This window comes from Scyliorhinus torazame, chromosome 11 (assembly GCF_047496885.1).
Source record: "Scyliorhinus torazame isolate Kashiwa2021f chromosome 11, sScyTor2.1, whole genome shotgun sequence".
NCBI classification, from domain to species: Eukaryota; Metazoa; Chordata; class Chondrichthyes; order Carcharhiniformes; family Scyliorhinidae; genus Scyliorhinus; species Scyliorhinus torazame.
This window is the reverse complement of record NC_092717.1, coordinates 140,065,558-140,080,487: the sequence shown is the minus strand read 5'-3', so window position 1 is coordinate 140,080,487 and position 14,930 is coordinate 140,065,558. Positions and strand designations below refer to the sequence as shown.

General features: G+C 47.7%; 1 protein-coding gene across 4 annotated transcripts in view; it reads left to right on the top strand.

Annotated features, from left to right (window-relative positions):
• The window catches only part of spidr (scaffold protein involved in DNA repair), a 452,785-nt gene that overhangs the window by 308,158 nt on the left and 129,697 nt on the right, over positions 1–14,930 (top strand). For 2 of the 4 annotated variants that reach the window (XM_072467808.1, XM_072467810.1), the window contains exon 10: positions 4,191–4,480. In XM_072467808.1, coding sequence (XP_072323909.1) covers positions 4,191–4,480 — 290 coding nt within the window. The remainder of the gene's footprint in view (positions 1–4,190; positions 4,481–14,930) is intronic. The other 2 variants (XM_072467811.1, XM_072467809.1) reach the window with 2 other exon arrangements.

Below are 14,930 nucleotides of genomic sequence, written 5' to 3'. Positions count from 1 at the left end.
AAAGCATCTGGATATGCTCCTTAAGTGCTGTAAACTGCAGGGCTATGGGCAGTGTGCAGGAAGACGGGATTAGAAAGGGTGCCTGGATGTCTTTGGGTCAGCATGGCCCCCTTCTGTGCTGTATCATTTCTATGGGTCTGAACATGAACTAACCTCCAGATTGGGTCCTCATTTTCTCCCCCCAATTTTCTCTTTCTCTGTTACACTGAAAAAGTTGAGATCTTGCTGAATTAAGACACCACGGATGCCATTACATGTGTGGTTTACAAGTATCCATTATTCATGTGGAAACTTTGACAATAAGTATCAGCAAACTAATCACAACTATACCTCGTCCTATTCTCACCCAACATCTACACATTCAGATAGAGCTTGTTGGAGAGTGAGCGAGAATGGGAACCCAAGATTATATCTTAACCGTCCGCAAGAATTGCCGAAACCAATCATCAACCACACCCTCCACCAACCTTGATCAGTTAGTTCAGCATAGGCCAGGGTTTGAACATGGATCCTTCCTGGTCCTTGTGCCTTGGTATCGCACTCTCCAAGCCATCAAGGAAATTGAAGGTGGATATTTTGATACTGTGCAATGAGTATGGTCATGAGGGAATGTATCTGCAATTGTAATATTGATGTTGCAAAATATCTTGAAAGAATGTTGTCATTTGAGATTTTTCCCAGTTGTCAGAATATTTGAGCACTTTGTAGACCATGCTTATTATAACAGTGAAGGCCCTACAAGGAAATAACTTTGATTCATTTGGCTGACTGGAAAGGAGCTTCTACTTTTATTGTTCAAATGGAGAGAAATTCAATAATTTCACTAGATTTTTCCACTCACAGGTCACATTCATTCTGTGCAAATCCAACACTTCACTCTCCAATGAATGACAAGACATGGCTACCCATTAAACCTTCCTCCTTCAGCTCTTAAATCCATAAATGGCCATAAAAGCAAATATCCATACAGTGCAAGGAAGAAGGGCAGATCATAAAGTTTAATTGTTGCTTTGTGTGATTAACTATATCATCTTGTTTCTAATATTTTCCAAACTTCAGCCAATTTACTAGATACTAGCTTAGTTACAACAAACCGAGGAGGCACCCTCCAAACAAATAAAAATTCTATCCAATATATAGAAACATAGGCCAGAATTTTATGCTGCTTGGGCGGGTGTGTGCCCGATCCGGAAGCATGTGAAATCATGCGAGAAGGCGGCAACTGTTGGAAGTGTGCCTGCATACAATCAGGCAGGCAATTTAGCCCATTGAGAGACCAATTGAGTGCAATTCTACATAGTCCATCTGATATTACAGTTTGTAGATGGGCTGATTTTCCAGTCGATCTTTATGTTTTAGCCCCAACTAGATCTAGGGTGGGATTAACTGTCAGGGCTAAAATAAAATTAACAAATGTGTCGGGACTGAGGTCTTTGTATGATTGTGCTGCTTAGACACTCGTAGTATGGCTTTAACATCGTTATTTATTTTTCACGGGTCAGAAGCTCCCTGAAACAGCTTAACAGGCTGTCACCATGAGGGAGCACATTAGAAACACCAGCTCGCATTCTCCCAGTTCTTGGTGCCTCCCCTCTTTGTGCCCTCCCCGGCACGCTCAGCCTTTCACAGAGCGCGTTTCACACTGGATGACTGTTAATTGCCCAGCCAGCGTGAAATTTCGCTCCGGTGTCGACCGTGGCCAGGAACGCATTTCATGTTTGCTTCCTGGCCCACCGAGTACCTGCCTGACTACTGAAAAATTCAGGCCATAGAAACTTTGCAGCACAAGGAGACCATTTGGCCAACCATGCCTGTGCCAGGTGAAAAAGAGAGATTAAGCCTAATCAAAATTTTTAGCTTTTGGTCTGTAAACCCTGCAGGTTACAACACATGGTGCAGCTCCAGTCATTTTCTTATTGTGATGAGGGTTTCTCCCTCTCAGACCGTGAATTCCAGAACCACACCATTCTCTGGGTGAAAAAGGTTTCCCATAACTCCACTTTTATCATTTTTCTTATTAATTTAGAGCCATGCTTGCTGGTTAATGACCCCATTATTGTGGGAAATATGTTCTTGCCATCTATCTAGGTTTCTCATAATTTTTACACCTCAATTAAATCTCCCCATAACCGTCAAAGGACACAACGCCAACCTGGCCAATCTTTCATCATGGTATAGATGGAAGTGGGTTTTGTTGCTAACTTTTGGTTGGTTCAATTGGCTCTGTTTTATAACCTTTGCTCTAGAGTCGCCAGGTATCTTTATGATACCGCCACGAGGTTCAAGTTCGAGTAATGATCAATAACGCAATACACCAATTAGTAAGATTCAAATCAAAGCACATTTATTATACACAGTAAATCGCTATTCATGCATAAACTCTACTTTCTAAGCTATTTCTATCACTAACAGGCCGAGACTTAGCTTTAGCCAGGTCAGGGGAACAAATGGCCTTTTGTTCGGGTTCTGAGTCTGCGGGATTCAAAAGCTGGTATGGACTGGTAGCTAGGAGCGCCTATCTCGTAGCGAGCGTTGACTTGAGACTTGCGTTCTTTGGAGGCAGCTGGACAGGTCACTGTCAAGGGTTGGTTCGAGTTGCTGAGTGACCCTGTCAAGAAGGACGATTTGAACTTGGGGGGGGCTTTACTTTATAGTCCCTCGGGGCTTCCCGCCCTTCGGGGCGGACCCCGTACCTGGTTTCAAGTGATTGGACTTCGTTCCAATCGCTTGGTTCGATTTCTCCAATACTGGAGCTGTTCCCTGATTGTTGGGCGGTCTTTAAGTGTCCGTTAACCTCTTTTGTGTTGGCTCCTGCTGGCGCCGAGGAGTCTGGCTTGGCCTTGTTTACCTCAAATGTTTTGATTGTTCCCGGGGATCGCTCATTACTATGTAGATAGCTGCTACATTACTATGCAGATGGCTGCTTGTATCGATGCTGTCTGGGTTTTTGCAGAGTCTAATACACAATAAACTTGCACCTGCTAGTTTTTGCCTGGGTTGGCTGAATTTCCCTTCAGCCTTTGCCGTCCTCCATTTTACGTTGGGAAGTGGCCAACCCAGGTGGCTACAGTTTGATATGACAATTTTCACAGCTACTTCCAACACTAAACATGGCTTTTGATTTAGATAGATGGAGTACCTTTTCTCACAAGTTAAAGTGTGGAGTCAGTGGAGATGCATGTGCTACCTCACCTACAATATATATTTCAAGTGCTCTTGTTTTGAGTTCCTGATTCATATTGCAACAAACATATCTCAACATTCATACAGAGAGGCAAGAGAGCACAGTATGTCTCATCCAAAACTCAAATACATTCATGTTAAAAGTATTGTTAGACATGGAAAGAAAGTCTCTGACCAACATTACTCTTTCCTCTCCCACTACCTACAAACACACTTTTTTGCTCTTCATACATCTTTGAAAAGGCTGAAACATTTCTTGGTGTACTTATTCGAAAAAAGAATTCCAAGCTAAGTATGCTGCCACCGGTTATGGGGTCAAAGGAGGGAGTTAAGAAAAGAGGCCAGAGTCAAATGAATAATTTAGGGATGTAGCGATGAAAGAGGTTTTTCAAGTGACAGTGTGGAGGTGGCTGGAAAAACTATTGGTAGTGATGGTCCGATTTCCATTGATACTTGCCTAATTGTAAGCCAAATATGGAAGGCATAAACTTTGGTTTTATGAATGCCTGTTTTCTTCCCCAGAATGCAGGTAAATCCCTGTCATCAAGTCTCAATTTCCTTAATGCTAACCCGCCTATAGTTTCCTGTCTCCTTTCTGTCTCCCTCCCTTCCAATTCCTGATTTACAGCTATTTTTGGGATATTACTTCTATCCTCTACAGTGAAAACCGATGCAAAAATATTGGCTCAGTTGCCTTTATAAAGGGTGTCTGCTTTGTGGAAGCATCTACATGGAGCAGCTTGCACCATGTCAGCCCATTTTCTAGACATCCATGTGTGAGGCAGCATACCAAAGTGTACTCAATTCCAAGTGCTTAATGTAGGTGCTCATGGGCAGGACTCTGGCAGAGTGGTCTGCTTGCCATGAGGCTGACTTCTCTTTCAGGTTGCTCATTGACAGGTTAGTGTAACTGGAGTGCTCCCTTGCTGCATTCGCATTCTCTTTTGCCACTAACATGTTTACATCTTAATCCTGAATCCTAAATAAATGTTAATCTGTTCCCAAAGCAGGATACTACAACAACTACAGGGAATGCTGAAAATATATTACTGACCCCACAGGAGAAAGAAATAAAGGTGTCAAACTTGGAGCATTGCTTTTCGGCTAACGGCATATGTGACTCACTTCTTGAAGTAATTGAAAGCCAGGGAGCAGCAGGATGGGCAAAGCAAAATCTGAAAGTAGTTATACAGAGAGTGTACTGTCTTCCTATCAAAAAAGCTCTTCATAATCAACTGACTAGAAGCAACCAACCAGATCATCCTCTACCTTCAAATGTAGGTCAACAAAACGCAAGGTAAGCCTTCAACTGAAATATTGTAATCAAACTGCCGTTATTTCTCTTTTTTTAATTAATAAGCCTAGGAGAAGGGCTATAATTCATAAAGTAGAACGGTGCCATGGTTGAAGTATTTTGGACAAACCAAGGTAAACATGGAATTAATGAGATGGTGCCAAGTGTGGGTTTTGAAAACCGATATACAGAAGGAAGAAGTGACAAATGAGGCAGGTAGATTTGTGTTTTTAAAGTCCTAAAGAAGAATGAATTAGAGTCAATGAGCGTCTTGATTTTAACATTCTGAGGAAAGTGAAAACAAACATCAGACTCCTTGGCTTAGCAACAATAGCTGCTCCACAATAATTGGATAGAGTGCAAACTTGATTAGAAAAACTAAAATTGAAATCTCCAAGAGTAATTAGTTTATTTCTCCTAGTCATAGAAAGCACAGAGAGAGGTCATTTAAGTTATCATGTCTGTGCCAGCTGCAGCAGGTAGCCAGTTAGTCCTCTTCGCCTGCCTTTTCCCCACTTTCCTTTTGAAATCTATTATGGGTTCTCATTCAATATCCCAACAATACAATTCAATAAAGACAATTCTTTCCTAACTCCTCCAGAGTGTGGGCACCTCCATACCTTTTCCCTTTGCAGCAAACTCAAAGATATAAACTAACATGTTGTAATTCATGCATGATGACACCCAGATCCCTCTACAAATCTGGGGCGCGATTCTCCACTCCAACGCATTTCCGGGGACGCCGGTCTGACGCCCTCCCGCGATTCTCCCAAGCGGCGGGAATGGCCCGGTCGAGTTTCGCAAAATGGCGATTCTCCGGCACCCCCGTATTCTGAGGCCCGAATGGGCCGAGCAGCCAGGCCAAAACGGCGGGTTCCCCCCGGCGCCGTCCACACCTGGTCGCTGCAGTCGTGGGCGGTGCGTGAACGCTGGTGGGGGCGGCCTGTGGGGGGGCGAGGGGGGATCCTGCACCGGGCTTCACCTGGAATGTGGGGTGGCCCGCGATCGGTGCCCACCGATCGTCGGGCCGTCCTCTCTGAAGAAGGACCTCCTTCCTTCCGCGGCCCCGCAAGATCCGTCCCCCATCTTCTTGCGGGGCGGACGTAGAGAGGACGGCAACCACGCATGTGCGGGTGACGTCCGTTATGCGGCGCCGGCCGCGTCATCTATGCGGCGCCGCTTTTACACGGGCGACAGGGCCTGGCGCGTGTAGATGACGCGGCCCTGATACTGGCCCATTGTCAGGGCCTGAATCGGTCGGGACCGGGGCTGTTCCGCGCCGTCGTGAACCTCGACAGCGTTCACGACAGCGCGGCCACTTCGGCGTGGGAGTGAAGAATCCCGCCCCTGATCTCTGCAATCTCTCACCATGAGCTTTTATTTTCTTAAATAACCTTTGATGAGGCACCTCATCAAATGCTTTCTTAAAATCTAAGTACAGCACATCTACTGGTTTCCCTTTATCCACAGCACCTGTTACTTCAATTTATTGTTCAAACATGCTTTCCCTTTCACAAAACCATGTTTATTTTGCCTGATTACCTTGAATTTATCTAAGTGTCCTGTTATAACATCTATAATAATAGCTTTGAATATTTTCTCTCTGACTGATGTAATGCTAACTCGCCTATAGTTCCCTGTCCCCTTTCTGTCTCCCTCCCTTCCAAATCCTGATTTACAGCTATTTTGGGGATATTACTTGTATCCTCTATAGTGAAAACTGATGCAAAAATATTGGTTCAGTTCATCTACCATCTCCTTATTTTCTATTAGTAACTCCCCAGAGTCACTTTCTACAGGACCAATGCTCATTTTGTTGTCTCTTTTCTTTTTAAAATATTCATAAAAACTCTTACTATTTGTCTTTATATTTCTAGCTAGCTTTCTCTCCTACTCTAATTTTTCTCTCCTTATTAGTCATTTGGTCATTCTTTGCTGTTTTTTCCTTTCAGGATGGCAGATCTCTCTTTCAACACGTGGGTACTGTCAAGGGGCGAATGACACAGACATATATCTTTCTGATGCACATTACACCTGATGCAGTACTTCTCCACTGCTGAGACTTTGGTTCAGGCTACTTGCATCTCTTACACAGGTCATCCCAGAAAAGCAGCAGGACTTTGAACAAGCTGTTAACACAAGCTGCTTTATGCGGTGACAGTGGGCGGGAGGCAGCCGCACACTGGAGGGCTCCCGCTCGGGAGTAGAAATTTTGGGGTTTAAACGCCCGGTCCCGGGACCAACAGAGGCTGAAAAGGCTGTAAGAAGGCACAGGGAGGAGAAATGTCCAAGTTTGGGAGAAAAACGACCGTGAAAAAGGGTGTTAACGGAAGTCCGCTGGTGAGTGAAAAAGTCAGCGCAGGAACTGTAAGGAAAGCGGAGGCTGGTGCACCAGGGGAGGCCGCATCGTTCACAGCAGAAGAAATGACCAAGGTGAATGCTGTGCAACTTGAAAAACAGTTCACAAAACACGTGGAAGCGATGAAGAAGGAGATGGGGGCGGTATTGAAAGTGCTGGTGGAGAAGGCGATTGCCCCGGCGAGGGCGGTGGTATCCAGCGCAGCGGCCGAGGTGCGGAAGCAAGGTGAGACACTGAAGGAAGTGGAAGAGGTATTATCGCAGCACAGTGATCAACTTACCTCGATGGGGAAGGAGTTGCGGAGGGTGATAGAGACCAACAAGGATCTGCGAGCCAAAATGGAAGACCTGGAAAACAGATCCAAGCGACACAATCTGAGGATTGTGGGTCTGCCCGAAGGGGTGGAAGGCCCGAGGCCGACAGAGTATTTTGCCACGATGTTGGCGAAGCTATTGGGGGAGGGGGACGATCCCTTCCGATATGAACTGCATTGGGCTCATGGGTCGTGGAGGCCTATACCAAAGGCGAGTGAGCTGCCAAGAGTAACTGTGTTTCCGTAAGAATAGCGTGAAGGAGAAAGTGCTGTGCTGGGCAAAACAGAAGCAGGAGATGCAGTGGGCTGGAGCTGGTATATGTATATACCAGGACTTTACAGTGGAGCTGGCGAGGACGCGGGCTGCCTTCCGCCGGATAAAGAAGGCACTGTACATTAGCAAGGTGCAGTGCGGCATAGTATATCCAGCTAAGTTGAGGGTGACCTACAAATCCAAGGACTTTTATTTTGGGATGGTGTGTGCGGGGGGGGGGGGGGGGGGGGTCCTCCACACTGGCTGGTTTAAGCCGCCCAGTTAATGGGAGCGAGGTGGGGGGAGGGGCTGCGGTTATCGGAGCCTGGTAGAACAGGTTTCGGTGAGTCTCGCTGGGGTGAAAAGTTGGGGGGAAGGAACCGAGATTTGGGGGAGGAGTTTTACAAGTGGAGGGGAGGAGTTGGGGGGGGAGGGGTCTACAATTCATGGGTGTCATTCACGGTACTCTTTCGGGGATTGGATGGCATTGAATATTAGGGGGGTGGGTTGGGGGGTGGACTGTATATGTCAATGGTGACCAAAGGCGATTCCTGAATCCTTTTTCTTTTTTCCTTTCTTTTCCCACCTTGGGAGGGTTTGTTTTATTTGGTGCTTATATTGTCAGATGGGCTGTTGTTTGGGGTGGTGGGAGGATGGGATCGTTGTTGTTGATAAGGGGATTGACATTGTGTTTGTTACCATTTACTGTTTGTTGATGGGATGTGAAGAAAATGTGAAAATGGAGAATAAAAACATTTTAAAAAAACAAGCTGCTTCATTCAGTAAAGTGCATGAATTTGACAGATTTGTTTTAAATGGTATCCAGTGAACCCCAAAGTGATGCTTTGGAATTTCTCTGTCCTCTTATGCGAGCTTCTACAGGACAACTCCCCTGTGCTGAAGCACATTTGAAGGAAGGCTGCTTGAAAATAGGTCCCAGTGACTGAGATGCAGGTGGTGCCCATTCTAGCAGGCAACTCCACAGGCTGTGCAACCTGCATCTGTGCAAACAGTGTCTTGGTCACGAGGGCCAGAGGCAGAGGGAGTTGCCCCACCTACACCATCCCTGCCTACCTCAGCCTTTTCTTTGCCCACCTGCATGTCCATGTGCATCAGGAGTGGGGGAGCAACTGGCTGCCCAACCATGTATCCATATGCCATTGCTACAGTGGACCAGTCAGTACTCCAGAATATATCATGCGTTCTGTGCGCTATTCCCACATCCACTTAGCGGGCTGGTGTATATGACTCCCCATGAGATTGGCCATCCTTTCAATAGAGAAGCTTGTATTCATATGATTGACACTTTGCAGCGCTCATGTCATGAATAAACCCTTCCATTCTCTGCCAAAGGAAACTTTGCCACATCTCCAGACATTTCCCTTTGCTGCTCCACAAGCATCTGCTTTATATGCAACCATAGCATCTCCGGCCAAGCCCAAGTGGCTGGAGCTATCCCCCGTCCTTCACCGTGGGCTGCTCACAGTTGCTGGTGCCTCCATTATCTGGTCACAAATATCATGATGTTGACCTTGTGCCACCAATTATAGATATGTTTGAGGCCCCAGTGAGGTTTATGCATCCTCCGAGATCACTGTATCCGCCATAGTTGCCAACTGTTGCATCTCTGACATTGGGCCTGTGAGCACAGAAATATAACTTCGGCAACCTTCCACCTCTCAGTAGCTGCTTTATGAGGCATCCTGACAGCCCATCAACTGTGATTTAATGGAAACGATTAGACAAATGAGAAAGCTGCTCCAAGGCACTGGCATGGATCTGACTTTCACTCTCTTTCTGTTGGACACCCATCTCTGCCTGCCGATGTCCATTCCATTATTCCATTCATAGTTCACTCCACCCCCAGTATAATCCTTCTCTCTCAGCATTGTATTCTTTTTTCCTGCGAGGTAAAGATCAAGAGTGTTACGACCATAATGCTTCCCATCTGCACATCATTCCTATATCATGGTCATCACACTACAACAACTTGCATTTATATAGTCATAAAATATCCCAGGAACTCCATATGAAGATGATGAAAAAACGTAGGATGCCTAACCATATATGAAAATATTTGGTCAGATGACCAAAAGCCTGGTTAAATTTTAAGAAATGTCTTAAAGGAGGAAAGCGAGGTTGAGAGGTCTAAGCGAGACATTTTAGGGCTCAGGGAACTGAAAGGATGGCCACGAATTGAGGAGAGATTAAAATCAGGGATGGACAACTACCAAAAAAGGAGGAGCACAGATATCTTGCAGGGTTGTAGGGCTGAAGGTGATTATAGACCTAGGGAGTGGTGACACTGTGGAGGATGGAATGCTCTCAGGGTTTGACAGGGTAGATGCTGAGAGGTTGTTTCCCCTTGTGGGAAGGTCTTCCACCAGAGAGCATAAGCTTAGATAAGGGGTCGCCCATTTAAGACAGCAATGAGGAAAAATCTATTCTCTCAGAGGTAGTGGACCTGTGGAATTCTTTACCGCAGCAGGCTGTAGAGGCTGGGTTATTCAGTATGTTCAAGGCTGAGGGAGACAGATTTTTAATCAGCAAGGAAATCAAGGGTTATGGGAATAAGGCCGGAAAGTGGAGTTGAGGATTATCATATCCGATCAGTCATGATCCCATTAAATGGTGGAGCAGACTCGATGGGCCGAATGGCCTACTTCTGCTCTTACGACTTATTGTCTTACGGTCTTTTCACTTGCCTGGATGTGTACGGCTTCAAAAATACTCAAGAAGGTCAACACCATCCTGGATAATGCATCTCGCTTCAATGGCACCCCGCCCACCAAATTAAATATTCACTCCTTCTACCAGCAGTATTTACTATATACAAGGTGCACTGCAATGACTCACTTAAGGCTTTTTCTTTTTTTAAAAATATTTTTATTCAGGGGGGGCGAGGGGGGAGGGGAGGCGGGGGGGGGTGGGGCGACACTAATGGGTCTGCCGTTTAACCAAGCCCGACACACATTCCGCTACCTGGGGATCCAAATAGCCCATGACTGGAAACGGATCCACAAATGGAACCTCACCAGTCTGACAGAGGAAGTCAGAAAGGACCTGCAAAGATGGAACACACTTCCACTCTCCCTCACGAGGAGAGTCCAGACGATCAAAAGGAATGTAATGCCCAGGTATCTCTTCCTACTTAGATCTATCCCGATCTACATACCAAGGCCTTTTTCAAAGCACTAGACAAACTAATCGTGGCGTTCGTATGTGGGGGGGTGGGAAGAATGCTGGGTTCCCAAAGAACGTCCTACAAAAAACAAAATCCAGGGAGGGGGGCTGGTCCTCCCAACCCTACAATTCTACCAGTGGGCGGCGACAACGAGCGAATAAGGGGATGGATCAAGGAGCCAGAAGCCGAGTGGGTGCGTGCGGAGGAGGCCTACTACAAAGGGAACTCCCTCCAGGCCCTCGCCACGGCGGCACTCCCATCCCCACCCAAAAAGCACTCCAGCAGCCCAGTGGTGATAGCCACCCTCCAGTAGCGACATGTATGAATGACTGGTAGAAAGGGCCGACAGGAAAGAAAAGGGAGGAAGACCTGGGGATTGAAATAGGGTGGGTACTCTGGAGCGAGGCACTGCATATGGTCAACTCCACCTCCACATGCGCAAGGCTCAGCCTGACGCAACTAAAAGTGGTACATAGAGCCCTCAAAGTGGTACTGCAATGAAGTTATTGTGAAAATTCCCTGGTTGCCACACTCCAGCTCCAGTTCGGGTACACTGAGGGAGAATTCAGAATGTCCAAATTACCTAACAGTACGTTTTTTGGGACTTGTGGAAGGAAACCGGAGTACTCTGAGGAAACCCTCGCAGACACGTGGAGAATGTGCAGACTCCACACAGACAGTTACTCAAACCAGGAATTGAACCTGTGAAGCAACTGTGCTAACCACCGTGCTACAGTACTTCCAAGACAAAAAGCAACGGGGCGAGTGGGAACCCCTGCCTTGTCCCATGTTGTAGCCCGAAGTACCCCGAGCTCACCCGATTCATCCGTATGCTCACTACCAGCGCCCGATACAACAATCGGATCCAACCTACAAAGCCCTGCCTGAACCCGAACCGTCCCAACACCTCCCACAAGTACTCCCATTCCACTCGATCGAATGCCTTCTCTTCATCCATTCCGACTGCCACCTCCACATCCTGTCCCTCCGGGGCATCATTGTCACATTCAGTAATCTGACGTTCGCCGACAGTTGCCTCCCCTTTACAAGCCCAGTCTGGTCTTCCCCTATCACCCCCAGCATACAGTCCTCAATTCGCGAGGCCAAGATCTTTGCCAACAATTCTGAGTCCACATTTCGTGACAATATTAGGGGATAGGATCCACACTGCTCCGGATCTTTATCCTTCTTTAATATTAGGGATATGGACGCCTGCGATAATGTAGGGAAGAGGATCCCCCCTATCTCTTGCCTCATTTTATGCCCTGACCAGCAGGGGCCCCAGGTCCCCAGCAAACTTATGAAATTCAACAGGAAACCCATCCGGGCCCAGAGGCTTCCCTGCCTGCATCGGCCTCATGCCCGCCATCACCTCCTCCAGTCCATAAAAATTAAGACTTTTGCTTTTAAATAATTAATGTGCAAACCAATACACGCTATTAGGCTGAAAAGCCTGATCTACACTCCACACGCAAAACCTGACCAGACCCTCCACCAGTTCCTCCTCAGCCTTGGAGAACTCCAACCCATCTTGGAATCGCCGCATTCCCTCCCTCCCCTCCCGTCCTTCGCCCTTCCAAACTCCCTCACCACCTCCTGCTTCCTGAGTTGGCGGGACAACATCCTACTCGCCTTCTCCCAATACTCCTACACTGCTCCTCTGGCCCTCCTCAACTGCACTACTCTCCTTCAACAATCCTGCCTCTGGGACCTCCGGTTACCTCCTGTCCATCCGCAGAATTTTGTCCACCAGCCTTGTCACCGTTGCATATTCCCCTTTTTCCCATGCGTCCGGATTAATATGAACTCCCCCATAACCACTGCCTTGAGCGCCACCCATAGTATGGTGGCCGAAAATCACCCGTATCATTCAGTTCCACGTACCCGTGAATGGCAGCCCTGACCCGCTCGCACACCTCTGCAGCCACTAACAGCCCTACGTCCAACTTCCACTGGGGGCGCCCCACCCCGTTTACTTCAAGTCTACCCAGTACGGCGCGTGGTCAGAAACCACGATCAGCGAGCACCCCGAGTCAATGACCCCCGCCAGCAGCAACTTGTCCACCACTAAAATAATCAATTCTAGAGTACACCCTGTCCACATGGGAGGAGTACGGGAACTCGTTCGCCTTCGACTTCCCAAACGTACACGATCCACCGCCCTTCCATTGCCAAAAAGCACAGGATTTACCAACACTGACTAGGACAATTTGTCTGGTTTTGAGATGAGAACTGGCCTGGAGTTGGTCCATTCATCCATGCTCCTACCTGGTGCACACTGACTGCAGCGTCCCCCAGTAAAACAGATACTTTCTGGTATCCAACAATAGACAAGCCCCTACAAGAATAAATTGAACACACCCACGATCTAGACAACAACCTGGCCACCATACTGGATGAATCACTGGCCCTTTCAAAGGAACATTGTGCTCCTAAATCGCTCCAACAATGTGCTCGTAATCCGCTCCCACATTGTTCTCCTAATCCGCTCCCACATTGTGCTCCTAATCTGCTCCCACATTGTTCTCCTAATCCGCTCCCACATTGTGCTCCTAACCCACTTCCACAATGTGCTCCTAATCTGCTGCCGCATTGTGCTCCTATCTGCTCCCACATTGTGCTCCTAATCTGCTCCCGCATTGTGCTCCTAATCCGCTCCCATATTGTGCTCCTAACCGGCTCCCTCATTGTGCGCCGAACCCACTCCCGCATTATGCTCCTATCCCGCTCCCACATTGTGCTCCTAACCCGCTCCCGCATTGTGCTCCGAACCCGCTCCCACTTGTGTCCTAACCCGCTCCCACATTGTGCTCCTTCACATTGTGCTCCTAATCTGCTCCCGCATTGTGCTCCTAACCTGCTCCCGCATTGTGCTCCTAACCTGCTCCCGCATTGTGCTCCTAACCCACTTCCACAATGTGCTCATAATCTGCTCCCACATTGTGCTCCTAACCCGCTCCCGCAGTGTGCTCCTAATCCACTCCCACATTGTGCCCCGAACATGTGCCCGCATTGTGCTCCTAACCCGCTCCCACATTGTGCTCCTAACCCACTCCCGCAGTGTGCTCCTAACCCGCTCCCTCATTGTGCTCCGAACCCGCTCCCTCATTGTGCTCCGAACCCACTCCCGCATTGTGCTCCGAAACCGCTCCCACTTGTGTCCTAACCCGCTCCCACATTGTGCTCCTTCACATTGTGCTCCTAATCTGCTCCCACATTGTGCTCCTAACCTGCTCCCACATTGTGCTCCTAACCCGCTCCCGCAGTGTGCTCCTAATCCACTCCCACATTGTGCTCCAAACACGTGCCCGCATTGTGCTCCTAACCCGTTCCCACATTGTGCTCCTAACCCACTCCCGCAGTGTGCTCCTAATCCGCTCCCACATTGTGCTCCTTCACATTGTGCTCCGAACCCACTCCCACGTTGTGCTCCTAACCCCGCTCCCGTATTGTGCTTCTCATCCGTTCCCACATTGTACTCCTAACCCACTCCCACGTTGTGCTCCTAACCCACTCCCGCAGTGCGCTCCTAACCCGCTCCCACATTGTGCTCCTAACCCACTCCCGCAGTGTGCTCCTAACCCGCTCCCGCAGTGTGCTCCTAACCCACTCCCACAGTGTGCTCCTAACCCGCCCCCACATTGTGCTCCAAACCCACTCCCACATTGTGCTCCTAATCCGCTCCCACATTGTGCTCCTTCACATTGTGCTCCTAACCCGCTCCCGTATTGTGCTTCTCATCTATTCCCACATTGTACTCCTAACCCACTCCCACATTGTGCTCTGAACCCGCTCCCACGTTGTGTTCCTAACCCACTCGCGCTTTGTGCTTCTAATCCGCTCCCACATTGTGCTCCTAACCCGCTCCCACATTGTGCTCCTAACCCTCTCCCACAGGAAATAAAAATGCGATCCGGAGACTCGTCAAAGCACCAGTGGGGTGGAGGGGTGGTGGTGAAGTAGGATGTGTAAATAGTTTATATTAATGAGTAGAATGAGAGACCTGTGGGGAGCTGTAGTATAAAGAGTTAATAGCTATTATGCTATAGCTAAAGTGCATCATTGGTGATATCAGATGATGTCAAAAACATGTAACTGGAACCTGAGGGAAGAAGGTTCTAATGGAGTCCTGCCAAAGTCTGTCTCTGTAAATAAAGTCTGTCTCTGTAAATAGTCTGGAAACTTTTGCTAATTTGCAACAGCATGGTTTCCAGCCCTCTTCTATCAAAAACTCCCAGAGCCCAGTTGTGATATTAATATGATATCAAATCAATCACCAGGTTGAAGAAGGAATTCATTCCTTTCAGTTTTCATTTAGAGAAGGAATTGATGACTGAAGAAAAG